The sequence below is a fragment of the Euleptes europaea genome, chromosome 1 (assembly GCF_029931775.1).
Source record: "Euleptes europaea isolate rEulEur1 chromosome 1, rEulEur1.hap1, whole genome shotgun sequence".
NCBI classification, from domain to species: Eukaryota; Metazoa; Chordata; class Lepidosauria; order Squamata; family Sphaerodactylidae; genus Euleptes; species Euleptes europaea.
In genome coordinates this window covers 96,063,384-96,090,967 of record NC_079312.1, presented here as the reverse complement: position 1 = coordinate 96,090,967, position 27,584 = coordinate 96,063,384, and the positions used below count along the sequence as shown (strand labels likewise).

General features: G+C 41.9%; 1 protein-coding gene across 1 annotated transcript in view; it reads right to left on the bottom strand.

Annotated features, from left to right (window-relative positions):
• Window positions 1-27,584, bottom strand: part of PDLIM4 (PDZ and LIM domain 4) — a 94,578-nt gene that overhangs the window by 20,504 nt on the left and 46,490 nt on the right. Inside the window, exon 3 of the mRNA XM_056856012.1 lies at window positions 26,873-26,957. Within this exon, the coding sequence (XP_056711990.1) occupies window positions 26,873-26,957 (85 nt within the window). The remainder of the gene's footprint in view (window positions 1-26,872; window positions 26,958-27,584) is intronic.

Below are 27,584 nucleotides of genomic sequence, written 5' to 3'. Positions count from 1 at the left end.
CACAGCCCACTTATAGTGACCTCATAGGGTTTTCAAGATGTTCAGAAGTGGTTTGTTATTGCCTGGTTCTGAATCACAACCCTGGTATTATTTTGTGTTCTCCCATCCAAATACTAACCAGGGCCAACCCTGCGTAGCTTCCGAGATCTGATGAGATCGGGCTAGCCTGGGCCATCCAGGTCAGAGCTCTTGTGAAAAGAGGACACAGCTTTATGACAAATAAATAAGGAGGGATAGGAGAAAGTTAAAACGTGTCAAAGGGAGAATATTATCTGTTTTCTTATGGTCTGAAACATATCAGAGAGGAAAGTTTGCCTTTTTATTAGAAATAGAAGATTTTACCATGACCGTTGTTCGAACATGAATGAGGCAAATATATATTTAATAATCCCTAAGATTCATAATTAACATATGAAATCTTATCTTTAAGCATAAAGGGAAGTAGTTTTTAATATATGTGCTTCTCATAATAGGAAAAATATGCAATCTGCAAGGAATTTTGGAAAGAACTGGAACATTATTCTCTTTTACCACTTTCAGCAGCGAGTATTTATCATGTTTTATAGTGTTATTATGTAAAATCAACATACATATAAATAAAACTCATTAAAGTTTTAAGATATCTGACATAGACAGCATGAGACTGGAAGACTGTCTGCTGAGGGGGAATCATGCTGGAACCAGAATTCCAAAAGATCTTAAATCAAGGATTTGCAATGCAAGCTGTTTTATTGGCAATCAGTGGTAGCCTGGCCCCTGGTTATATTACTGACAATGAGACAGGAAAGTACTAGGTTTTTTTAAAAATGTTCTCTTTCTCAAAATGTTTCTGAAATCTTTTGGTGCTAAATTATATGTTCTTCTTGCTTAAAGAATTATATTATATTATATATATTATATTATATTATAATATACCTTATATTAGGTAATTGTTTTTAAAATCTTTCAAATAGTAACTAGCACTTTCTTTGCTGACTTGCTGATTTTATCAATACAATATAGATTTAATGGCTGAACAGTCTTCTGAAAATCTCTCCACTTTGCCGGCCACTGCTTCTGCATTTTTTAGACCTTGCTTTTCACCTCCTGTCCCTCCAATTGAGGTCAATGGTACTTAGTCTCCTGAGATACAATCATTTTGAGGGAGGGTATTGTAGGGTCTGTCTAGGCCTATAAGGTATAGGGTATAGGGTTTTGGCCTAACTGGTTGTTGGCACACCACCCAGACGTGACGTAGAAAACTACGTCGCCCAGGCCTTGAGGAGGCAGTCCAGGGCCTGGCTGGCACACCACCGCCCATAAAGGCTGCCTTTGTTCTTAGGTTAGCAACTGCTCCTTGCAGAAACCTATATTGCAACAATATACCTTAGCAATGGACAAGCTGTTCTAGTCACTGAATCTAGCTGCTTTCTGCCTTGCTCAGCTTTGCTGCTGATTACAATTGCTATAAAATAAACTCAGCTCTCTGCAAGGGAGTTCTGTTTTACACTGACACTGAAGCCTCGCCTCAATCCTTCCCAATTCCCACAGGGTATCATAACATTACTACTACTAATAATCATTTATATGGCACTTTCAGGATCTGAAGTGCTTCCTAAACATGGTATTGTTGTGAACCTTACAACAGTTGTGCAAGGTAGGCCAGCATTGTTATCTTCATAAAATGGGCACATGTTTTACTATCGGCAGCCCATTCCTGGGGGTGGAGGGAGTTGCATGGTGGCTGGGAATGGCGCAACCACACCACTGCCAAAGAGGCACCCAGCCCCCACGGAGAAGAAAAACCTATTTTTAAAAATTAAGAAATAGAAAAAGAACAAAAAAGCCCCATTGACATTAGCAGGGCTACGCCACCCAAAAAAGTGGCATAGCCACGCCGCTGCACCGAGGGGCATCACCGGGCAGAAAGGGGTGAGGAAGCTCCACCCCGGGAACGCCCCAGGAATACCCTTCCACACTGGCTTATGCTGCCTCTTCCAGGATTTAGTTCCCGGAGTGGCAGCGCTGGTGGGGGAGGCCGGCACAGCTCCACACTGCCCAGGCGCCGGCATAAATGCCCTCTGTGCCGGCATACGTGCCCCTTATCATGGGATTAGTGGGCACTTGTGCCAGTATGAGGTTACACTGGCTCCTAAGGAGCTTCCTCCCCTCCACCCACACACCCATGAATGGGCTGTTAGCAAAGTATTTAAAGACAGCTTCCTGACAGCTAACATGGAAAACTCTGAGATGGATCCGAGAAGTTTCTGCAAATGGAAAATTTCCATCCTTCCTCCTCCTGTAGCCCAAAATTCTTCCTGGTATTATGACCATCCCCCCGCCCCTGCATTTTAGGAGGCATTTTGGGCTGCAGTGGGACAGTGGAAGCAAGAAAATTGTACTCTATGGATGAGCCCCATACTTCTCTACCAGACTGCTTTGGTTATTGGCCAGAGCCTTTCATTTTGGCTGAATGAAAGACTGTCATCTGGAAAATGTGCTGAATACATTTTAGCTGTCTTGCTGTTCTAGAACTTGATCCAAACCGGGCTGTTCCCTTATTGTACTAGCAAACATTACAATGCTCTTGTAAACTTTGTTCTGACCAGCTATAAGAAGGTAATGGAAAGAAAACAGTTTTATGGTAAGAACAGAATACACCCCTGACACTTGTTTTGTTAAAAACCCACCCCCTTTCTCTTCTCTGTGTACATTTTCTCTTGATTCAATCTTCTTTTTAGCCTTACCTACTAAATCTCTTCCTCATTTCGCTCGCTTGTGTTGCTTGTCTGAAATCCCTACCTTGGATTATCTCTTGGCTTGGATAAACATTAACCAGGTTATTTGGTTTTGTACTTGTTTAGGTTTTGTAGTGTTTTGATGCTCCTCCAATGTTGCCCTGGCAACTGATTTGAACTAGTCCTGACCCAGCATTCCCTTCCATAGCTGCCTGACAAGGTGCTTAAACTTGTAAAATGTAGAGGTTAGGAATCTGCTAATTCTTTTTTTCTAATGTATGAAAAATGAAAAGCAGGAAGTATTAAAAATGTGCATTTGAAATGAGGCTATAGCCAGTGCCTATATATAGTACCATCAATGGTTATCTATGGATTTTAGATGATAAGTTTCAACAGTTATAAGAAGCTACTGCATTTATTGACTTACTGCTATAAAATTCTAAATTCTGTAGGAGTATGGCAGGATCTTGATCTTAAAAAATAAATTTTAAGTGATAGCAATTTTCAGAAATTAGCCCTGTCAACGTGACCAGCCAATATTTACATAAACAGGATACCTTTTTTAAAGGGCAGTTCCCTCTTTTCTGCATTTTTTCCTTACTAAATACAGATCTATTCCCATGGCAGTAGCACAAAGAAGCTATAGATTGAACTTAGCATAGAGGTAGTATTAGCAGCCAGACCCTTCCTCCCATTGAAGGGCTTCATGGAGGCAAGGGGGCCTCTAAGATTGGCATTAGAGCAGGGCACTGCTCCCCCTCCCAAATGGATGCCCCTCAGAGTTTGGGAACCATTTTGTTTCAAGCCTGGGCAGGAAGCGGTTGGCAGCTGACCTTTTCCCCTAGCCTAGAGGTTTGCCTGGTTTAACAATGGGGTTAACTAAACCCCTCTGTGTCACCCTAAAATGATTTAATCAGCACTCTGAGCAGACCATTTCTCACCATACCTGCACCCATCCCTATAATCAATTGGCACTTAAGGAACAGATCCAGGCATTTTCTTGGGACTGCACCCTATCATCCAAACAGTTAACAAACCATTAAACCTCTCCTATTCTTTGTCCAAAAAGCAATCAATTCTTTGTTTTCTGGCATTGCTTCCAGAATACCTTATACCACCTCAGGACCCATTTTTTGGGTCTAAAGGCAGTTCCTTTGGCCCCATTATGTGTCTGTGTGTCTTGGATATGTACAATCACCCCCTCTTGCATGTGGGTCCTCTCTTTGCTTCCAAAAACGCTGGTATTCCCCCCCCTCAGCTTTCTGCTTCCATGGACCTTCTAGACTGGTAATTATCACACATCCCTAAAACACTATCCAATCTCCTCCCTTTTCACTCAGCTTCTCAGCCACAGAAATACATCCAGTTTGAAAAACAAAACAAAAACCAGAGTGGCTAAAAAGTTAAACAAATAGGTGTTGAATAAATGTTTAAATAAATAAACATGTTGAGTATGTGGGTGGGGGGGGAGGTGAAGAAAAATAAAACCCAAAACACTGTCTGAAGAATGAAGTCTGTGTTGGAGCCAGGTAGATATGTCATTAGAGAATGGACAGGACACCCCATAGCAGAAATACAAGTTTCCTGGAGGGAATTAAGGAGGAGGAGGAGGAAGAAGACGAAGTGTGTGTGTGTGTATATATATATATATATATATATATATATATATATATATATATATATATACACACACACACACACACACACACACACACACACACACACACACACACACCGACTTTCTCTACCACTTAAGGAAGAATCAAACCAGCTTACAATCACCTTCCCTTCCCCTCCCCACAACAGACACCCTGTGAGGTAGGTGGGGCTGAGAGTGACTAGCCCAAGGTCACTTAGCTAGCTTCATGTGTAGGAGTGGGGAAACAAATCCAGTTCACCAGATTAGCCTCTGCCGCTCATGTGGAGGAGTGGGGAATCAAACCCTGTTCTCAAGATCAGAGTCCACTGCTCCAAACCACCTCTCTTAACCACTAAACCATACAGTTGTTCCTGGGAACATGCAACCACTGTGTGTGAACAGGGAGTTCTAATAGAGGAGTTCTGTGTGGGAGTTTAGCAGGCAAATTTGAGGGGGAGCAAGACAGTATCCCGAAATAAAGTGTTTTGAAAAGTTGCTTTAATCTCCTGTCCGAGTTCAGAGTTAGAACAAAGATGTCGGGGTGCTATCCATTTTCCTCAGTTTTTTTTTCAGGAATCTGCATAATTTTGTGTTAAGCACCCTGTCTTTAAACTTAGTCTTAAAAGCTTTAAAGAACAAAATGAGCCATGACAGTAGAAAGTCAGCAGGGGTTTGCAGGGGTATCAAGCGTTTGCACACAGTTGTCCTCATAACCCTGCAGATGAAAATATGAGCATGGTGGAGTGACTCTGCCACCACACACTTTTTACAGCCAGCTGCGCCCTACCTTTCCTTCTCTCTACCCACCGCCTCATCTACATCCTTATCCTGAGCCCTTGCTTCCATCTCCTTTTCCCTTCAGTTCCATATCATTGGTAACCTAATCTCTGTGGCCCCCTTGGCTTTCGTACAGGAGGAGGAGGAGAGAAGTGTTTTGGATGACTTTGGCATTAATTATACCAATTTCTACCTTCAGCTCATACATGCTGGCTTCTTTCCTAAATTCTAATGTGGATAAGGATTTCTGTAATGGTGGCAGCAGTCACAAGAGAACTACTCTCTCTCTAAAGCAGAGGCAAACACTGCTATTACCGTTTCTTCTCATGCAAACTTTCAGACAGCATCAGCCATGCCAAAAAGGTGGTTTGGGAGAAGGACGAGAAAAACAGGCTTGAAGAAGTGTGGGGTATGATTATAAAGGATTAGGTGACAGTTTTATTGTATATTACAAATTATAGATTTTCTTATAAAGCCTGCAGAGCAATATACTTATCTGAATCAATCTCTTGTGGTGCTATTAAGAAAAGTGGCGGCATAAAATCACAACAAAAAAACGTATTTCAGAAAAATAAATTGTACAATTTAACTTACCATGAGGGGATTAGTGCTGTATATTTCTGTTCAGGAAAATAAATCCTCAAGCGAGACAAAAATGATGAAAGAAAATTACATTGCTATGAGCAAAGTAATATATATTCCCCCATGCTATTGCAGGGATGAATTAAAATTTTACTAGCTTCCCCTCAGGCAAATGCAATACAAAATATCCTAAATTAAAACAATGTTTATTGGATAAAAGCGCAAAGAAACAGCAACCAAGAGAACAGCAGCTTTCAGATGGCTTAAGAAAAATGTGGGTCCCTTTTTCTTGAAATTAGTATTCTTTTCTGTTGTGGTTTCCTGAAAAGCAGTTGCATAAAAACCATAGAAACATCAATAGACAAAAGAATTGGACTAAGAAAAAAAGCCTACAATAAGATGACCTTATATTAGCTTAGAATGCCCTGACTATCTGTGCCGTGCTTATTCAGTCTTATTTGTTATGTCCTTCCGTCAACAACTTGTGAACTACTGATATGCTCCAAATATCCAGATCAAAATAAATTTCAGTGGGAACATCTTCAAAGTGTGTTTATAGAACTTTGAACAGCAAACCCAGATACATCAAGCTTACATTTTGTAATAAGAGTATATAAACAGTATGAGTTAAATCTTGGCTGGAGAGTCTGATTTGGGATATTGGGATTTCCCTGTTTAGGCTGGTGTGAAAGTTATGAAATACATTTTTCAGCAATCTTTGCTTTCACCCATGAAACTGAAATCTGGCACAAAACTTCAGCATGTTTTGTATGAGAAGTTCAATTACAAGTGTGGGTTTCTCCACATCTGCATGCTAGCAGGATGTCAGCAGGTCATGTAAAAGTTTAAGAGGAAAGTTTAAGGGAATAATCTTCAGGAGGACTACCCTTGTGGTAAAGATTTATCCTGAATGTAGCAGCTTGGTAAAACTAGCTGCTTTCAGCCTTTTGTGAAAAAGCTGTTCTTTATATAAATATTTTATTCCCACCTCCCGCCTTGCTTGTGACACAACTTTTGCTTGAATAAACCAAGACACTGCTTGTTCTTGCAACCACCCAAGCTTGTTAAGGTCATGGGAACAGTTCAGCCCACTCATTTGTATATACTCTGCTGCCATGCATTGAATGCAGTATGGACTAGCTTTTGCCTTGCCATCCCAAATGTAGTGGAGGGTTTGTGGGCTGCACCATCAAAATTGCTCATGGCTGAATTCAGCATGACTGAAATATGTATGATGCTCATTTGTAAAGGGCGGGCCCTGCTGGAATTCAACTGGAGCTGAGTTTTCCCCCTCTTTCCAGAAGATGGCCATGAAAGTACCATATTTTTCGCTCCATAAGACGCACCTGACCATAAGATGCCCCCCCCCAGCTGGCCGTCGGATCGGGGAACACTGGCTCGCGCCGTCCCGACGCGCCCAGCGGGCTCTGTGCGGGCCCGCCCACCTTCCAGCTGGCCGTCAGGACGGGGAACACCGGCTTGCGCCCTCCCGACGCGCCCAGCTCTGTGCGCCCCGCCCGCCTCCCAGCGCACCGTCCCGACGCGCCCAGCTGTGCGCCCCATCCGCCTCCCAGCTGGCCGTCGGGGCGGGGAACGCCGGCTCGTGCCGTCCTGACGCGCCCAGCTCTGTGCGCCCAGCCCGCCTCCCAGCGCACCGTCCCGACGCGCCCAGCTCTGTGCGCCCCGCCCGCCTCCCAGCGCCGCGTCCTGACGCGCCCAGCTCGGTGCGCCCCGCCCGCCTCCCAGCTGTCCGTCGGGGCGGGGAACATTGGCTCGCTTTGTTACGGCACGCCCAGCCAGCTGGCGGGAGGGGTGGGGGTCCCTCCGCCCGGCTCTGGGAGTCCCGGATGGACCGGGCTAGGGTCCATAAGACGCACATTCACTCCATAAGACGCACAGACATTTCCCCTCACTTTTGAGGAGGAAAAAGTGAGTCTTATGGAGCGAAAAATACGGTAACCTTTATGCAGCCATATAATGGCTGCATCCCCATATTGATAATCTATTTTGTATTTATTGACATTGTGCACAGGCATTTGCATTGGCAATGAAGCTTACACACAGAAATTTTCCACACAGTTCCCCCCCCTACTGTGCCACCAGAGAGCTTTTTGAGGATGTGTTGGGCAGATGTGATGGGGAGGGGTCCGTGGCTCAGTGGTACAGAATCTGCTTGGCATGCAGAAGGTCCCAGGTTCAATCCCCAGCATCTCCAGTAAGGACCAGTTAGCAGGTGATGTGAGAGACCTCTGCCTGACACCCTGGAGAGCCGCTGCCAGTCTGAGTAGAGAATACTGACATTGATGGACCACGGCTCTGATTCAGTATAAGGCAGCTTCATGAGTTCATGTGATCCAGTTCCACCTCTCTCAGATGACAGCCAATAAGAGCTGATGGAATGTTTTGAGGAGGTTGACAAAAGCAGGACGAACGGTGTAAGAAGGAGATGGGATTGAGTCTGTGAGTGAAAGAGCATGCGTCAGAATCCGGCTGTAAGAAAGATAGCTTGCAATTGACAGGATTGAAAGCATGAAGAGAGTTAGGGACCAAAAGTACAAGTGTTGAGAAATGTTGTATCCAAAGGTGTTTAAGTTTTGAATAAAAGTTAACTTCTTATTTTTCATCTCTGCTGACTGAGAGTGACTTGTCTTAGGGGAAAAACTCCACAAACAAACCAGTTAGCCCTGGGCCTGGATATATGTATAAATTGTGGCAGTGTGAAAGAGATAACTCAATCGCTCAGGGAAATATCTGGATGGAGGTGGATGAAGAAGAAACTGGTCTGCCTTGTCTGGCAGTGTCTCTAGGAAAGAGAGCGGGGACCTGGTGTGTAAAAGGGTCAGGACTCTCATAAAAAGAAATAGGGACAAGATGGGTGGCGAGCCTCTGAGTCTGAGGTTGCATTGGGTGGTAGGGCGGGGGACGGGGTCACAGAGGGTTTCTCTATGAAATGGTAATTGCTATAGTATATACTAATTACTGAAACAATATATAGTCTCAAAAAGCCCTCCTATGACACAGCAGGGAAAAGAGTGACTTGTGAGGGTCTGACTGAAGGAAAATGGTGCCAATATGGGTATGACTTTAGAAAATGTACACCTTCCCTACCAGATGGTAACATGCTTGCACTGTCTTCTTCCAAAAAGATTTTGGAAAAGGTGTGTGGAGGATGGGGAAAAAACAACTGCAGCATGTCTAGAGTACAATGTTGTATGGCTACTCTTCAAAAACTGCTCCAGTATGGAAGCTGAAGTGAAGAAAACCCTTAGTGTGGAAGCAGCCATTATCAATCAGTTGATGTGAAGGATGCAGAGAACAGACACATCAGTTATAGCACAAGCAGTACAATACAAAAATCATCCCAATGTCACATTTGTATATGAGACATTTTCCGTGCCTCGTCTTCTGAGCCACATGATTGAGCAGTGACGTCAGGGTCTGCTTGACCTGCATGAACAGTGCTCCATATGGAAAGCCCTTTGTGTGAAGCAGCTTCCCATGGAGTTTTGGTGATTTTTAGCATGCAAGTAAAGCCTCTTTTTTTTACATGGTTTGTGTTGCTGTGATTAATAGCAGCTGAAATGCTCAGAAAGCCATTTCAAAGCCTGCCACACGGCACTGCATCCACACTGACCCATTTCAAACGGCTGCTTCAATGTATGATGTATGAACTAGGATTTACATGGCAAAGACAAAAAATGTACGTCCATTATAATAATACTTCTTTTTTAACATGTTTATCGAACCTATACCTTTTAAAAACATGCCCCAATCTTTTGAAACTAACAAATGCTTTTGCGAGCATATACAAAAACTGAATTTTCAGAGAATGAAGTCTGGCATATTTTCAAACAACTAGAATGTATTCCACAGTGTTTGTTCACTTTTGTTCTGAACAACCACAATTGAAAAAAGGACAGCAAGCCAAAAATATACAGTACTGTCAAGTGACTATTTGGCCCAATAAAAAGATACCATTTCAGCAGCTGCTGTCATATCACTGAAACACATTAATAATAAAGATGGTTAATGTACCATTCTAATGTAATGACCTTGGTGGTCATTACACAGAGTCCATACCGTCTCCAATAAATATATAAAATGCTTTATTGGAAAACATATATAAATTTTTACAGCCTTTTTTATTTTCATAAAAGTTGAAAGGCTACAAAACAATTTGTCCTTTGGGTAAACTCCTCTTCCCTCCCTACCCCTGACAAGGTGCCAGCATTTGTCTTGTACCTCTAATAACACTAGTATTTTCCTGCTCTGTTCTTTGCCAAGCATTCAATTCTTGTTTAGATAAATCTCCCTTGTATCTTGTAGCATATATATATATATATATCTAGTCTAGAAGGAGTAACAGCCCTTCTTCAGTGGTTAAACAAAAGTATTCTGTAACATTTATCCTATGCCTCATATATCTTTAGTACTCAAATTCTTGTTAGAACACCTCCAGTATCCTAAATTTATGTGTGTAAAGTGCCGTCAAGTCGCAGCCGACTTACGGAAACCCCTTATGGGGTTTTCATAGCAAGAGACTAACAGAGTGTCAGCTAAGGCTTTCTGGTTCTGCCCACCCCCCACCCCCCGCATCTACACCTCAATGGAGACCTGCCCGGCTAATCGTTAGTGTGTTACCAGGTCCCGTGGAACAATGCCTGGGAGCCCTGGAAATCACCTAGCTATTTCACGCGTTAGTTTCATGTATGGGTTTTTCAATGAGTAGTTACCAGCAGTTACCTTCCGTATTATTTCCTTATATCTGAGCCATCAAGACAACTCTGCCGCACCTCGTCCTTTTGTATTATGCCCTGAACCTAATCAATCCTATTGTATGTACCCTATAAATGTACCAGTGTTTCCCCATGTCTGTATTCTAGCCTTATGTTTCTATGGACTTACTGAACTCGCTGGCTTTCTTAATAAAACTTTTAAACTCGCGACTACGTCTGGAGTGAAGTTTCTTATGAAAGAAACGCAATGAAGTACTGCAGTCTGACACAGAGGTGGTTTGCCAGTGCCTTCCTCTGGACAGCAACCCTGGTATTCCTTGGTGGTCTCCCATCCAAATACTAACCAGGGCTGACCCTGCTTAGCTTCCGAGATCTGATGAGATCGGGCTGTACCATGCTGCCTTCCCTCCCATTCTAAATTTAGAATAGATTTATGAAAAAAAATGCTTCTGCCCAGTCTTATATGTGGCTTATATGGCTGTAATGCTCAATGGACTCTGGGGCCCAAGATGGCAAATGAAGTTTTCATAAACCTATAGGGGAATTGAGGTTGGGAGATTTGAACCATTTTCCTTTGCATTAAAACTGTGATAAAAGCAACATTAAAAGGCAGCTGTAGTGAGATTCATTCTTTTAAACTATTTTATCATTCCCAGTGGCTTCAGTTATTGTATGGATTATATTTTATTTTAAAGAAAACAACTATTTAAAGAGTGTTTTTAGAATATGGTAATTCTGGATGATTTATTTCTGGATAAGAATTACAATGCTTTCAGTTCCTCACTATGTACAATGTATATACATTGCAGAATGAGGCATCTTATCTCTGAAGCTATAATGAATTCATATCGAAAGAAAACAAAATATGATAATAGGTACACAAGATTCCCTCCCTTGAACTACAATACTTAGAACTGCTTAGGATTTGTATGAGAGGGTAGGCAGGCAATAGTGCATTGCCTAGGGAACTGTGTAACCCTTCCACGTCAACTCCAGCTATCAAAAAGTTTCTCAAAAAGGGTTAAAGTAATCAAGTTCCGACCATGCAAAGATCAGAGCAGATCATAAGATCAGATCAAAATGAAGGTTCATCTAGTTCAGCATCCTGTTTCCAACATGGTTGACCAGCTGTACCAGAAAGCCCATTACAGGGACAATAGAGGCCAAAGCTTTGCCCTTCTGTTGTCTCCCAGCAACTAGCCTTCAAAGGAACACTTCCCGTCAACATGCAGGTCCGGCATATGGGCCACTGATGGCCCTCTTCCATGATTTTCTCTAACCACTATTCTAGACTGCCTCCTCAGAATACTGGCCACATAGGGTACAAAAGTGGGATAATATGTCTGGAATATATCATGGTATTAAAACTATAGATGGAGTACAAGCTTCAGAAGAAGGATGTGCAACTCATAAAAACAAGCAGGGAAAATTCATAATGAGCCTGTTATTTGCAGATTTTGTCAGCATCACATCTCAGCATCTTTATATCCTGTACAGCCAGTTTTGCATGGGAGGATGAAACCTCTCACATATGACAATCACTTGTTTAAGCAAAATAGTGAAAGAGTGATGCAAACGACAGAAATACAGGAATATATCCTAATAATAGCGAGCAAATAGAGTATCATACACAATCCTGATGTTCCTGTTTGCTCCTTAACATTATAGTTGAGGGCATCTGCCACTACTGCAGCAGCTGGCTGTAGTATTAGATCAACATTCTGGAATCCAGGCAAACAGGCCTGCACTCATGTTAGTTTTCAAATGCATAGAATCCTGCCAAATTTTGCATGCCTTGGAAACTCTGCTCTGGATGTTGTCTATTTACTCTTTCCAGGAACATAACATGCCAAGGCACATTGAAGGACCCCCCCCCACACACACACACACATAGTAGCTTGTTCAATGCTGTATTTTCAGCATGTATTTACTAAAAGACCTTTTCATTTTGGGCAGCTTCCATATTAGCAGGAAGCTTCAAATGACTCCTCTTATTTCAAAATAATTTTCACCGTCTGTAGTTACTATCTAGGTTCCAACAGGACCTACTTCCACTTCTAGGATAGAATTAGAGTTGCCAAGCTTCAGGTGGCACCTGGAGAACTTTCGCTATTACAATTGATCTTCACACAACCAAGAACAGTTCTCCTGGAGAAAATGGCTTCTTTGGAGGGGGGACTCTGTGACATTATATCCTGCTGAGGTTCTTCCCCTCCCCAAACACTGCCCTTCCCAGGCTCCACCCCCAAAATCTCCAGGTATTTCCCAACCCATAGCTGGCAACACTAGATAGAGTGCTAGCAAGTTCTGAGGATCCATCGGGTAGCCCTCAGAGGCCCAGATATGCCCCAGGACCTCTAGTTGTAGGTACAATACAGTATAAATTTTTCAGTTCCTACTTTGTATGGAGAAAGCCAGCATCATGTAGTGGTTAAGAGCGGTGGACTCTAATCTGGAGATCCAGGTTCGATTCCCCACTCCTTTACATGAAACCTGCTGGGTGACCTTGGGCCAGTCACAGTTCTCTCAGAACTCTCTCAGCCCACGCAAAGGCAGGCAACGGCAACCCACCTCTGAACGTCTCTTGCCTTGAAAACCTTATGGAGTCACCATAAATCAGCTGTGACTTGATGGCATACACACACACACACACACACACACACTTTATATGTATTTAGATTTAAATGCATTAATGTATTTTCCACTCCATTTTTATACTATACTCTTGTAGCCCCAGATTTAAATCTGGTATGCTTTCCACATCTATTAGCATTTAAACATAAAACTCCAACATGAAATGCCCATGTAACAACCTTCATATGTGGCTCAGCTCCTGGAAGTCAGCAAATTATTAGCTATATCAAATGAAACTGAAAACAAAATTTTAGTAGACTATACACCATCCTTTTCAGAAAGGTTGAATAATGCTGACATTATTTTGCTTTCTTCATTATATCATGAAATTCTACGAACAGTGAGCAGTTTCATTCGGAGTCTAATTGTGAACCTAGGTTCCAAAAAGTTCTCCATATTTATCTTGTGGTTGAGAAGAAAAATTGGGGGTGGGGGTGGTTTTAAAGCACAGACCTTTGATCTTCAGTGTCCTCAGTCCCTTGTTTATGTTATATATCTACTATATACTATACCAGGGGCGTCAAACTCAATTGTTACGAGGGCAGGATATGACATAAATGTCACTTGGTCGGGCCAGGCCATGCCTTGCCAGCCCTGATCTAGAGTGTGTGGGAATGCTTCCCATGGGCCTTATGTGTGACACCCCAATACACACACACACACACATATCTACTACGTATCTGAAGAAGTGAGCTGTAACTCATGGAGGCTCATACCCTGCCAGAAATTTTGTTAGTCTTTAAAGTGCTGCTGGACTCTTGCTCTTTTCTACTGAAACAGATAGACTAACACAGCTACCCATCGTGATCTACTTGTTCCTGTTTGTTCCTTCTTCCATCACCTCAATTATTTCCCAAGGATTCCCTACTGAGCCAAAATAAATGCTTTACAATTCACTGTTTGAGCTGTAAGCACTGTATTTGAAAATCCAGAGGATGGGCACCAACTCACTGATAAAGCAGATGCTTCGTATGCGTAAGGTCCAAGGTTCAATACACTTAAGAATCTCGGCAAGGTTACAAGAAACCTTTGACCCAGAGTTCTGCTGCCAGTCAGAGTACACAATACTCTCTGGACTAATTAGGATGTTGATCTGATTCAGTATACAGCAGTCTTGGCAGAAGGCTGCCTGTTATTCAGAGTAACAGTGCTTTCCAAACTGAGGAATTGAGTGGAAAAATATGTGAAAACGGAGCAGTTAGCTTTTAATGAAGCTGACAGTATTTTTAGGAGTATGTTTCTAAATATATAAAGACAGGTAAATGTTTCACAAATCTCCCAAGTTCTCGTACAGCATGTGGATGAAATCCAGCTATATTTTAGTTCATGTTTTCATTAATAGAAAAGAGAAACACTCTCACTATGTGTCCAAATGATTTCTCCTTGTTTTGTTTGTCATAGGCCTAGCAATGGTGCCGGTCAGGTTTTTTTCTTCCAATGAAAGCCAGAGGCAGACCATTGCCCCTTCTGTCTATGCTAGGGTTGTCAGACTCCCAACAGGGACAGAGGATCCCCCACTTTGGGCCCCTCCCCCGGTGCTATCCAGCTGGCCAGTGGGGGTCTTACCAGGTGCAAAATGAGGCCTCGATGTCGGGGCGATGACATCACTTCCAGGAGTGATGTCATCATGTCGCTGCCGACGAGGGAGATGCTCCGGTATCTGAGCAAAACTCTATGGTAAAAGCAGCTTCCACCTCATTTTGTGCCTAGTAAGATCCCACCCCCCTCCCCTGCCGGTTGCCAGGGGGTACTTGGCAACCCTAGTCTAAGCTAATAATTGTGATGTTATATTTTGAGATAGTTTTGATAGGCCAGAATCAGGAACGTTTCTAGACTTGATTTTACAATTGCCCAATCTCTCTCTTGTCTCTGTTCAAAGACTGGACCTGTCCAGACAGATATGAAAGATTCCAGTAGGTCTAACTCGGCATTTCCAATTTGCACTTGATCTGTCCTAACAAATTATCTCTGTTTACCCTGTTTGTCAGCCTTTTTTGGGAGTCCAATGTGTTTTATTTTACATCAGTATTTTATTTGGAGTGTCTGCTACGCTGCTGGTATTTTTTCTTAGGCTCAGTACAATTGTAAATGTACATATATGCAAATGATCACAAACAACTGTAAAGGTACATCTATGTAAACGAATTAACACACACAAATCAAAAAGTACCTGTTTTTACTTGGCTGAGATAGTAGGCTTAATAAACTGGATACCATTCTTAATAGTCTGAAAATCAGATGGCCATGTCTATATAATCCTCCAGGAGAACAGTTTTTCTCATCTGAGGCCCTGAACAAACTATTCCTCTGTATTATTAATAAATAAGTATCCAGATGTAACCGAGTTTTCCAAATGATTCAGCACATCAGAACATTTGACAATGTTCAGTACAGTCCAGAAAGGCTTTTTCCCTTAAGCGGAACCAAAGAATTGGGATTATTTACTTAAAGAAATGGTTGCTTGGTTACAAATGGAGCTACATTAGAATGGTAACAAGTGAATGCAGAGTGATTTATTCACAGGAAGTGACTGTGTGGAAAAGAGACATTATGAACTGAAGACCTCACTGTGTCTCTTGCAGGCTTCAGTCGCGTTAGTAAGATATAGCAAGATAAAAATAGGAACTTTATATGATTTTAGCAGTTTTAAAAGTAAAAATATCCAACTCCTCCCCTAAAATTTACCTGCAAGTTACAGTGGTTAGGGAAGGAATCCTGGCCATCTGAAACTGTTTGAAACTAAGCTGAAATCTTCTACGTATTTGGTTGAGGAACAAATCATGCGGAAGCCAAGTGTTGAGACATGTATGATGCAATTACTGAAGCCCCCTGAAATGAAGCAGTTTCCAAGTCCACACATTATGAGATGGTTCTTGACTTGTCACAGTTGAGTGGAAGAGAAAATTCTACTGGGGAATTCCATTATGAGCTTTTTCCTCTCCTGGGAAGGATCCCTTTCCCTCATTAAGCTGCAAAAGGAACTGAAAAGGCAGTTAATGTAGTGCTATATTTCTCATGAAAATTTGCCCCCCAAATAAGATTCTTCTGCACATTTATTCATAATTTAGTCCCCTTCAGCAATGTTTTGGCTTCTCTCGGTAAATTTTCTCTGCGTTTTCAGCCTAATTAATTATTTAGTGTCCTCACATGGCGAACTGGCTCTCTCCTGGCAATTATGAATCACTGGTCAATGATCTATTCTTTTTCCCTTGAGAAGGAAGAGCGAACAATATACATGTCTGCGATAAATCACTACATCTTTCTTAAAGGACACAGGCAACATGAGGAATATACTAATCCAGGGGTCTGCAAACTGCGGCTCCCGAGCTGCATGCGGCTCTTTGGCCCGTTGAGTGCGGCTCTCCGAACTTGGTTCGGAGCCCCTGCTCTCGCGCCTGTTCACGCCGGCAGCCGGGCTGTGGAGCCGGCGCGCCTGAGAGAGGGAGAGAGCGTGCGAGAGAGCAGGCGAGCGGGCGCGCTGTCTCTCCTCCCCCCCTGCCGTGAAGAATGGCCAGGTCCCCCTTTCCCTTGCCCTCAATGGTTGGGAGGCTAAAGCCTCCCCTCCCCTCTATCTGCGCGATTGCTAGGCGTGCGGCTCGGTGGTTCTTGCCCCCCCCCGCCTATCAGCTGTTGGGCGGGGCGGGCTTCCTTTGGTAGACCTGGCCTCCGGCTGAGTCCCATTGGGAAGACATGTCTACCCACTGGCTTTCTTGGCGGTAGACCTGGATTCCGAGGAGGGGAAAAAGTCCCCCTTCAGAGGCCAGGTCTACCAATTGGCTTCTATGGGCCTCCGGAGGCCAGGCCTACTGCCAAGAAAGCCAATGGGTAGACGTGGCCTCCCAAATGGATTCAGCCGGAGGCCAGGTCTACCAATAGGCTTTTATGGCGGTAGACCAGGCCTCCAGACGAGGACTCCAGACGGGGAGGGGGAAATGGCAGGGACTTACAATTTAATTTTTATCAATAAATAAGATCACTAGTAAGTATGATATCAAGTTTTATTCAGTGTACCTATAGTTTAATTAAGACTTAAAACTTTAATTAAAGTTTATTAAGTTAATAAACAGTGTACCTACCTATATAGTTTAAGTTTAAGAAATTTGGCTCTCAAAAGAAACCTCAATCGTTGTACTGTTGATATTTGGCTCTTTTGACTAATGAGTTTGCTGACCCCAGTACTAATCCATAGACTTTTATGTATACTGTGTTTCAGCCTTGAGACCGGCGTATTCTGGTAAAAGGAGTGGCATCAAAAGACATCCTGGTTGGAAATATTGCTTAGTTTTTACTATGTTTTAAAAAATACAGTACTGATGTTAGATTAAGACAGTGAATTTAGCTATCATTGTTACAGCACCATTATATTCCTATCTTTTGGTAGATCTGTAAATAATAAAATAATATACCACATTTTTTTTAGTCAACGGCTGTACTAAAGTCTCTGTAAAGTCTCTAGAATGTCCACATAACCAGCAGCTACTCTCCAGGACCTCAGAGAGTAGCCTTTCCCACTATTTGCTCTCTGAGATCCTTTAAGCATAGAAGTGAAGGGTTGAACCTAGGACCACATGTATGCAAACCATGAGCTGTACCACTGAGCCACAGCCCTTTGTTCGGTATCAAATCAAATTCAGCAATCACAGCCTCACTTAAATTGGAAAAAACTGGACACGGCTAAACAGAACAGTTGATGATTACAGATGGCCTAGAAATGATTCACAGTCAGTCTAGAAATGATCCATAGTTCTAGATAACTTTGGGACTTATGGTTCCTCATAGCCTAGTCCATGCCAAAACCTGATGAGCTAATACAGGTCAGTGATACTAGTTATGCCTCAGTGGACCAGGCCTAGTTCATCATTCCTACTGCTATTAAACCCAGAAGCAGATAGGAAATTCTGGACCACAAATAGTTAATGTTTGTCCATACCTTTGTCTGGCAAATTCTCCCAGGAATCCTCATCTAAAGGTTGTTTTTTTAAATTGTGAAGGCATCCTCATTTATGAATTATGCTAGTAAGAACATTAAGTTAAAATGGAGTAAAGCAATGAAATGCAGGTCCTAGTAAAAAAACTATTGTAATCAATTGTAATTTTTCCAGTAGTGACATCAGATTCATTTAAAAGACATCTTTAGAATTAATTTAGGGGTACCTTCCATAATGAACACAACATTCATTGTGATTTTATGAAGGAGAAAACATTTATCAATGTGGAGATACACCAATGTTTTCTGACAGCTTTCTCACTAGCAATTTGATCTGAGTTTTCAAAATAGTCATGCCATTTGAATGGGGGAAAGGGGAAGTACAAATTCTTTCCATTCATGGTTGATTTGAATAACAGTAGCTGTATTGCTTCTGCATGTTTCTGCCATTAAATCAGACCTCTGACATGCTTGGCGTTCCCGAGTGATTGGGAATCTAAAATTGTGCCAGGGTATTATCTCATCTTTTGTTTTTCTAAAAGCAGACCCCCCCACACACACAAACACTTTAGTGGTGCACCTTATTAAATTAAACTAAAGATTTTAACCCACAAATGATTCTTTTGTTTGGTATCACTGTTTCAATTTAAAAAAAAATCTTTTTAACATCTTTCGTGTGAAAGAATGAAGTTCATCGTAACAGCAACAACAAAATTCTCCAGAAGGATTTGAGTACAGCTGGTAGGTAACATCTTGATTCAGGTTTGTAATCATATTATATTTGCCCTCCTTCCCTGACTGGAAAGATTCTAAGCAGGGGACCACTACGGGACATGGAAGGCTTATAGTGTACTTGTAATCTGTTTTATTTATACATGTATGAGCATAGCATAATGGAAGGGTCATAGATTGCACTTCCAATGTTCTTGCCTCAGATTCCTAGATGGCTACTTTCAGCCAACTCCAGCTAAAACAACTACAGCGTCTGATTGTAATTCTGTCTCTCCATCTGTTTTCAGATTCAAACCAGGCCCCCTCTTTGCCTATTTTTTCCTTCCCCAAATTCTAAGGGGTGTCACTATACCATTGTGGTATAGTATACAGTGTATGGGATTAAAACAAGGGAGATTGGGTTCAAATCCCCACTTGCCAAGAAATTTATTAGATGGCTTTGGGCCAGTCACTTGCTGTCAGGCCAACCTACCACACAGGGTTATTATGAGGGTAAAAAGAAGGAGGGGAGAAACACTTATCCCCCACCCCCAGCTCCTTAGAGGAAGGGTGGGATAAAATGTGCTACTCAGTAACAACATTCCACGGGCAGGGGAGAGAGATTTCTACCATCAAGAACATGAACGCTCTTTGTTGGGGCCCTGTGTGTGTGTTAAGTGCCGTCAAGTCGCCTCCGACTCATGGCGACCCTATGAATAAAGTCCTCCAAAATGTCCTATCTTTGACAGCCTTGCTCAGATCTTGCAAATTGAAGGCTGTGGCTTCCTTTATTGAGTCAATCCATCTCTTGTTGGGTCTTCCTCTTTTCCTGCTGCCCTCTACTTTTCCTAACATGACGGTCTTTTCCAGTGACTCTTGTCGTCTCATGACGTGACCAAAATACGACAGCCTCAGTTTAGTCATTTTAGCTTCTAGGGTCAGTTCAGGCTTGATTTGATCTATAACCCACTGATTTGTTTTTTTGGCAGTCCACGGAATCCGTAACACTCTCCTCCAACACCACATTTCAAAGGAATCTATTTTCTTCCTATCAGCTTTCTTCACTGTCCATCTGGGGACAGTGTTGGGGCCCTGGCCATCTGTTTTCTTGTCAAGCAAAACTATGACGACAGGGACATTCAGGCTAATCAGGACAGCAAAACTCATCACAGTATTGTGGTTAAAATGAGCAGTAAAATTAACAGGAATTTTGCTCAAATTGACAAAAACATGTTTCAATATATCATTTATTTAATTATGTCATTTATTTATTTATAGGCCACCTTTCTCACTTGAACTCAAGGCAGATTACACAGAGTGAGGCAATACAATCGATGGATGGGATATTCAGTAAACAATGCAATAAGATTAGGGTTGTAGAACCAACCAGAAGTCTAAAAACAGAACTGGAGCAAAGCATAAGTATTAAGATGACACATTAAATGATGCAAAATTCCGTAGTAGGATTCTCATGTCAACAAGCTATACACAGTAGTATAGATCACAGTCCCTAATAATTTAACTAAGTAACTTTGTGAATCATTCAGTACCATGCAAGTCTATTGCCTGTGTAGAAAACCCTTCTTGAATAAGGTGAGGGCCACAATGGAGAAGGCATGTGTATGGGCTGTGTTTGATTTTGCCCATTTGCAGGTTAGCACCCGCAGAAGAACCTGCTCCGAAGCTGTTGTGGCAGAGCATAGGGGGGAGGCGGTTTCGCAGATATGAGGGTCCAAGGCCATGAAGTGCTTTGTAGGTGATATCTAATGCCTCAAATTGAGCCCGGTAGCTGATGGGCAGGCAGAGAAGTGCCTGCAGGATGGGAGTAATACGCATGCTCCATCTAACGTAATAGCCAAGCTGCTGCATTCTGCACAACAGTTGGGAAAAGAATCTCCAAATAGGGTTGCCAGGTGCTCAGTGGTGGCAGGAAGACCCCCGCCAATCCACCCCCCTGCCTGTCGACCAGCTGACGGTCGGCGGGCAAACATGCACATGCACCTACACACAGTGGCACATCACTTCTGGTTTACACCCAGAATCGCCACATCCCGAGGGGCCTTAGACTCAAACTCAGTTTGAGTGGTAAAAGGGCCCCTTGCAAGGGGCCTTTTACCACTCAAACTCCGGGTGTAAACCGGAAGTGATGCGCACGCTTGTCAGTGTGGCCATCTGTGTGTGTGCAATCCCCTCAGCTCTGCCCCAAAAGCCTCCCGCCGGAGGAAAGGGGGGACCTGGCAACCCTATCCCCAACTATCCTGTATTCTCTAAAATAGGCAACCCTATGAACATGGGACAGGCATTCCCAGTGATGACCTATGAAATGTTTATCACAAGGATTCTGTCTGAATTGGATATTATATGATATCTTTTACACACCTCCCCTATAATGTGTATCTAGGAAAGCTCAACATGCACCACCAGATCCCATTAAGAATGCATCAAGAGTTTATACAATTGTCAGCTAATATCAGAAATATTTGATAATTAGGGTTGCCAACGTCCAGGTAGTATCTGGTGATCTCCTGCTATTACAACTGATCTCCAGCCAATAGAGATCAGTTCACCTGGAGAAAACGGCCACTTTGGCAACTGGACTCTACGGCATTGAAGTCCCTCCCCCAACCCAGCCCTCCTCAGGCTCCGCCCCAAAAACTTCCCATTGGTGGTGAAGAAGGACCTGGCAACTCTATTGATAACGATGTTCCACATGATGAGAAAGAACCATGTGCTGAGCTCCACTTCATATCATGGAGGTACAGGGAAAAATACTACACAGAGGATATTTTAGATGGTGCTATGTGATACAAACAGACTGGCTCTATTTTCTATTGGTTTCAAATTCAAATTCTTACTTGATGATGACCATCTTACACACAGATCTCCAAAAAAGGTTTGTTTAATTTCTTTTCCTTAGCAGAAAGTTTGAAGTCCTTCATTGTAAAATATTCTGGTCTTTCATTGTAAAGAATTCCCACAAATACTCATGCAGAAAATTCTGTTCCAAATCACATTAGTTAATACTATGGTTGCCAGCCTCCAGGTGGCAGCTGGCAATCTCCCACTATAACAACTGATCTCCAGCTGACAGAGATCAGTTCACCTGGAGAAAACGGCCACTTTGGAAGGTGGACTCTAAGGCATTATACCCCATTGAAGTCCCTCTCCTCCCCAAACCCAACCCTCCTTAGGCTCTACCCCCGAAATCTCCAGATATTTTCCAACCTGAAGCTGGCAACCCTAGTTAAGATATACGTGGATGATTAGTGACAACTACATACATGAATATTCTACTCCAAGCTGAGGGTAATCCTGAAAGCCCTATTCTTTTTCACAGGGAAATGCTATGAAGCCAGTCTGATAAGATCTCAGGTTTCTGGGGTCAAAGTAAATGAGCAGAAATTCAACTGAGAAGCAAACCTGAATATGAGTCCATTCATACAACCACATAGACTCATGTTGGTCACTTAAAATTAATGTATTAATGGTACTGATTGGTTCCTTCTGCATGTCAAGCTATGTACAGAGGGTAGCATGATCAAGAACTCATTTTTAACATGCTATCAGTCTCATCCATATTTAGGATCGCTTTTCAGCGCCATGCAAGAAAGAATTTTGTGCGCCACTTAAAACACAACTGGACCATCATGGTGAATTGAAGAAAACAAAATGTGCGGAGCAATTTCAACTGACCACCAAATTTCAAGTAAAGCAGGCCTTAAAGTCCTACAACAAATACTTTTAAAGTATTCACAATTTAAAGCTTTGCTTTTAAAAATATGTTCACTACACCTGTAACCAATTACACTTAGCAAAGCAAAGGGATGTTGAAGCAAACCTTCTGCTGTAGCATTCTAAGTGCTTGTTTTCATATGAAATGCAGCAGGGATAATTAGGCTTGCTCAGTTTTCATGAGTGAAGAAGGAATTTGCTTCCAAAATGGTTTTGTGGCGTCTCCCAACCTGCCATTTATTTCAGGAACGTCACAGCTCATTTATAACTCCTTGCTTTGTTAACTTTTTCTTTTAAAACATCATGATTGAAAACATGCTATATTGTATTATCCCAAAATTACACATTATATTTCTTTGTATGTAATGGAGTTACATACCTTGAAAATTCATATTCAATTTTAAGCAAAGTTTCGTTGCTCTCCTATTAGTAGAATCCTGCCCTACAGGAAATCAATTTGGCTAAATGCTTGTTAGATTAGCATGACACTAATCCTATCATTACTGACACACAGAACTTCAAAAAGGGGAAATGAAAAGATTTTAATTTCTTTCTTTAGCTTTACGTGGGCATTGTGGATGGCCCAATTAAGGATAGCTGCTTGTTCGAACAAGATCCCAGATGGACGTGGACCTCACGCAAATAGGTCTAAGCTCCATTCTCTGGTTTCCATACTTTCCTGCTGAAGATGCAGTCAAGGGCATCAAATTGCTAAATACCAGGTACCAATGGTTGTTTTATGATCAAGGACCTTTTGCCAAAGGGACCTAAGACTGAATTCATTAGAAACCACTGAGCATTAGGAAATGAAACAGTGACCTTGCTGTAAAAAACTCTGCAGTGTATTGCTAAACCCCCTGTTTTCCTGTTACAGTTTCTGCCCTGTGAATTACCACAAAGCTGCTGGCACCCATTTTGAAGCAGGCCTTTTTAAAAATTTCCCCCCTAATGACCAAGAATCTGCAACTACTGTCAATTAACAAGAACAGAGTCTAACCTCACAGCCTGAAACATGAGTTTCCAATCTTTGCTGTGCCAGCAAACTGTCAAATCTGACAATAGGCAAGTGGTCAAGAAAGCAAACATCCCCACTCTTTTATCAACACCATATGGGTGTATTTTGACTAACATTCTATAAGAAAGAAAGAACAAGAGCATTTATACCAATACAGTCCTTCCTTCAGTGGCACAGGCATTCTTTTTTTCTAGAAGAGAAAAATACCTTGGCTGTGGTCATGGTTATGAACTTTTAAATGGAGCTTATAATGCAGATAGTGAAACAAATTAGAATCATTTATGTATAGTATTTCAGAATGTTCAGAGCTGTTAATCAGGCCCGTATAATATCAGTCCCATATTGCAGATTTGTGGGGAGGGAGGTTGATAGTTAAGAGACTTTCTTATATCCATGGCAGAGGCAACAGACATTCTTTAAAGATTTGTCTTTTAGAAAACTATAGTTAGTCTTTATAATATCTCTGCAATAGTAAACTTAAAACACAACTTATTTGGAGGAAGCAAGTAATTAAGACCTTCAAAAATCAAGTAACTGTGAAGTAAGTATGAAGGGTTCTAATACTTCTGAACAAGAATCATTTTTGTTCTGTCTGTCGTTAGGACATATTTTTTAAAATATGGATTCTTACTACAGACACACAAAAACGCTTGGATCGGTGATTTTCAGTGTTGGGGGGTGTCAAATAATTCCTCCCTTCACACTACTTTCCCCCTTTAAAGCACAGCCTACATGGTTGTAATCCGTTAAAAAAAAACATAAACAATTAGAACCTTTCGTATATACTTTACTTCCCAAGCCGTTACTTGATTTTTAAAGGTCTTAACTACTTGCTTCCTCGAAAAAGTTGTTTTTAGTTTCCTATTGCAGAGATATTATAAAGACTAAGCTATAGTTTTCTATATATAACATGCAATTCTGCCCTTGGCATGAGTCACACTGTTAATGTCAGGGTAATAATAGCTTCCCCAAAATCTCTGTGGGGGGGGGGGAATGATAACTGATAGTTCACAAGGAGTGCCAGATAATGTTATTATTATTTGCACTTCATTGCTTCTTGAACTCATGACTAACAGTGACCAATGCTGGGGACACAATGTCAGATTAGAAGAATGACTGATCTCCTTATTCTAGCCCTACTTATAGAATCATAGAGTTGGAAGGGACCACCAGGGTCATCTAGTCCAACACCTGGCACAATGCAGGAAATTCACAACTATCTCCCTCTGGTGGTGGAATTGTGCATGTTGTGTTTTTTTTACAAAACAAAAGGAAAGCATGATTATCTTAGAAAACAAAACAAACAGAGAACACAGGGACATAGTCACCAAGATGGCAACCGTGGAAAGAGGCAACCAAGGAAAGGTTCAGCCCGAGGCTCTTTTCTGAATTTCCAATTCTTTTTTTAAAAAGAAAATGAACCCCGTAAAGGAAAACATGCAGGTAATATTCTAGCCAAGTGCTCAGTAAGAGTAAATCTTCTACCTTCCAGTGCTTTGGCCAGAGAGTGCAAAGGCAATGGGAAGACTGATAAGTGCTTACCTACTTGGCACTTTGTAATTTAAAGAATTAACCATCATCTAAATACATCTGACTTGTGCTTGGTTTTCTGCTGTTTTGTTTTGCAAGGTCCCTGGAAACTGGTATGCACTAACTCACCAAGAAGTGTGCCTATCAAAAGGAGGGGGAACAACCTGGGATTACTATGGAAGATATGAAATATGAGACAGGTCAGGAGTATCCCAGCATGCCAACAATGTGATGGGGGACATGATTGCATCAGCCTCCAAAAAAGACATAAAATTAGTTGTAATCATTATACCTTCTAACAGGTCTTGGATACATTGGACTAGCATCAAGTCACAGCCAACGTTTGATGACTCCATCCAGTTTTCAAGGCAAGAGACATTCAGAAGTGGTTTACCATTGCCTGCCTCTGCATAGTGACCCTAGTATTCCTTAGTGGTCTCCTATCCAAATACTGACCTAGACTGACTCTGTTTAGCTTCTGAGATTGGGCTAGCCTGGGCTATTTAGGTCAGGTAGAGATATGGCTTTAGCAAAGGTTATATCTCTAGTGAGTGTTAAGTACTGATGTGGTTCTTGGCAGCCATTCTCAACTGCCATTTATAGCAAACGTAAACGTGCGAAGATCTGTCTTTAAGCCAGATCTCTGAAGTGACCTGGGTCCACGCTAAGGGTTAAACAATAATAAAAAGCCACATAAAAGAATATATGCCAGTCATGTTTTATACAAAGCATGTTGTACCATGAGAGAGCCCCAATAAGATCAGCTATCTCAAGTTATTGAGAATTCCCCTCCCCCAGCACTCTTTATGGAAGTTGGGGAAGAAATAAGCATTATGTTCCCTAGCTCTCTACCCCTTCCCACCCCCACCCCAATTTATGTGGGCAGATGTCCCCATGGGCAATTTTGCTTAGACTGAATGGAAACAAACAATAAATCACTTGCTTCCACTCAGCCTGTCAAAGGTCTGCATTGACTACATATTGTTGGGTACGCCTCCCCCCTTTATTGGGTAGAAAGCCATATTTTTCTGCATCAGCTTCCTTCGGGGGCTCTGTTGTGCTACTTTTATGTTTGGTATGGGTGCCAGATACTTCGCTATACTATGACTGAATGATAATAATAGATGGAAAAGTTTGGGAAATATCTGTCTATTGAAAATATTTGATAGAGTAAGTTTCTCTAACCGATTAAGCTAGGAAACAAAGGCAGAATACAAAAAGTCATCTTGTGCTGGTCGACACATTATGCTTGCCCCAGTAAGCATTTGAAACACTCTTTGCATCATCAAACCACACCTGTTATGTCAAAAGTGGGTTATTACTGGGTTATAATGTTTTCTGTGCGCTGAAAGATACATAGGAGAATTGCATTCAATCCTTCTATCAATAGTTTATCAATAGTTCTTGTAGGTTATCCGGGCTGTGTGACCGTGGTCTTGGTATTTTCTTTCCTGACGTTTCGCCAGCAGCTGTGGCAGGCATCTTCAGAGGAGTAACACTGAAGGACAGTGTCTCTCAGTGTCAAGTGTGTAGGAAGAGTAATATATAGTCAGAAAGGGGTTGGGTTTGAGCTGAATCATTGTCCCAACCCCTTTCTGACTATATATTACTCTTCCTACACACTTGACACTGAGAGACACTGTCCTTCAGTGTTACTCCTCTGAAGATGCCTGCCACAGCTGCTGGCGAAACGTCAGGAAAGAAAATACCAAGACCACAGTCACACAGCCCGGATAACCTACAAGAACCAATGAACTCTGACCGTGAAAGCCTTCGACAATAGTTTATCAATAGTTTGCTCTTGGAAACAAAGAAGTTGCCTTCTGTTCTTAATAAATAGCAAATATGTTATAGAAATGAAGGGCCCCATACCTGTGGTTCTGGTTCAACATTGACTCTGTAAGCTTGTGCTTTTCCATCTTCTAAAATATTAGGAGACCAAACTTTGTTTTCAGCCCTGCAATGAAAAATCCAAAGTCAAACGTTTACTTTATAACAATATAGCTTGTAAATTTCTGTGCAGCAAATATAACCTTGAATATGATAAAGATGGTACAGCATTTCAAAACATATTCATACTACACGGAAACATACAATTTTTTGGAAAAAGTGCTTGATATATCCTATGATTCCATTTCGATTTATAGTTTATCTCAAAACTCGTGTGCTGCTAACGCTGCTCGGATAAATGTCAAGTGGGATAACTGGCACCTAGAGATTTACCTACTTGCTATCAATTAGAGACTGGGCTGCATTTAGATGTCACAAAAAGCTGTCATTAAGCTCCGATTATTGCACAAACACAGCTTGTCGCTATTCTTGCATGATCCTCTTATTCTTCACACCTCCCTACTTAGTGCAGGCTTAGAACTTTATGCAAAATGTCTTGATTTGATTAAGTTCAAATTCATGATATATGAATGTAGGTGCCTCAGTGAGTTGGAATTTGATTACACCACACACACTAGGATTCTAAACCTCAGTTTAATCCCAGTTTAGAATTCCATTTTGTGAGGAGTGCACAAAATCCAAGTCACTCAGTGGGTTTAGGAGGGTATAACTTTGCTTTGGATGGCACTGTTCT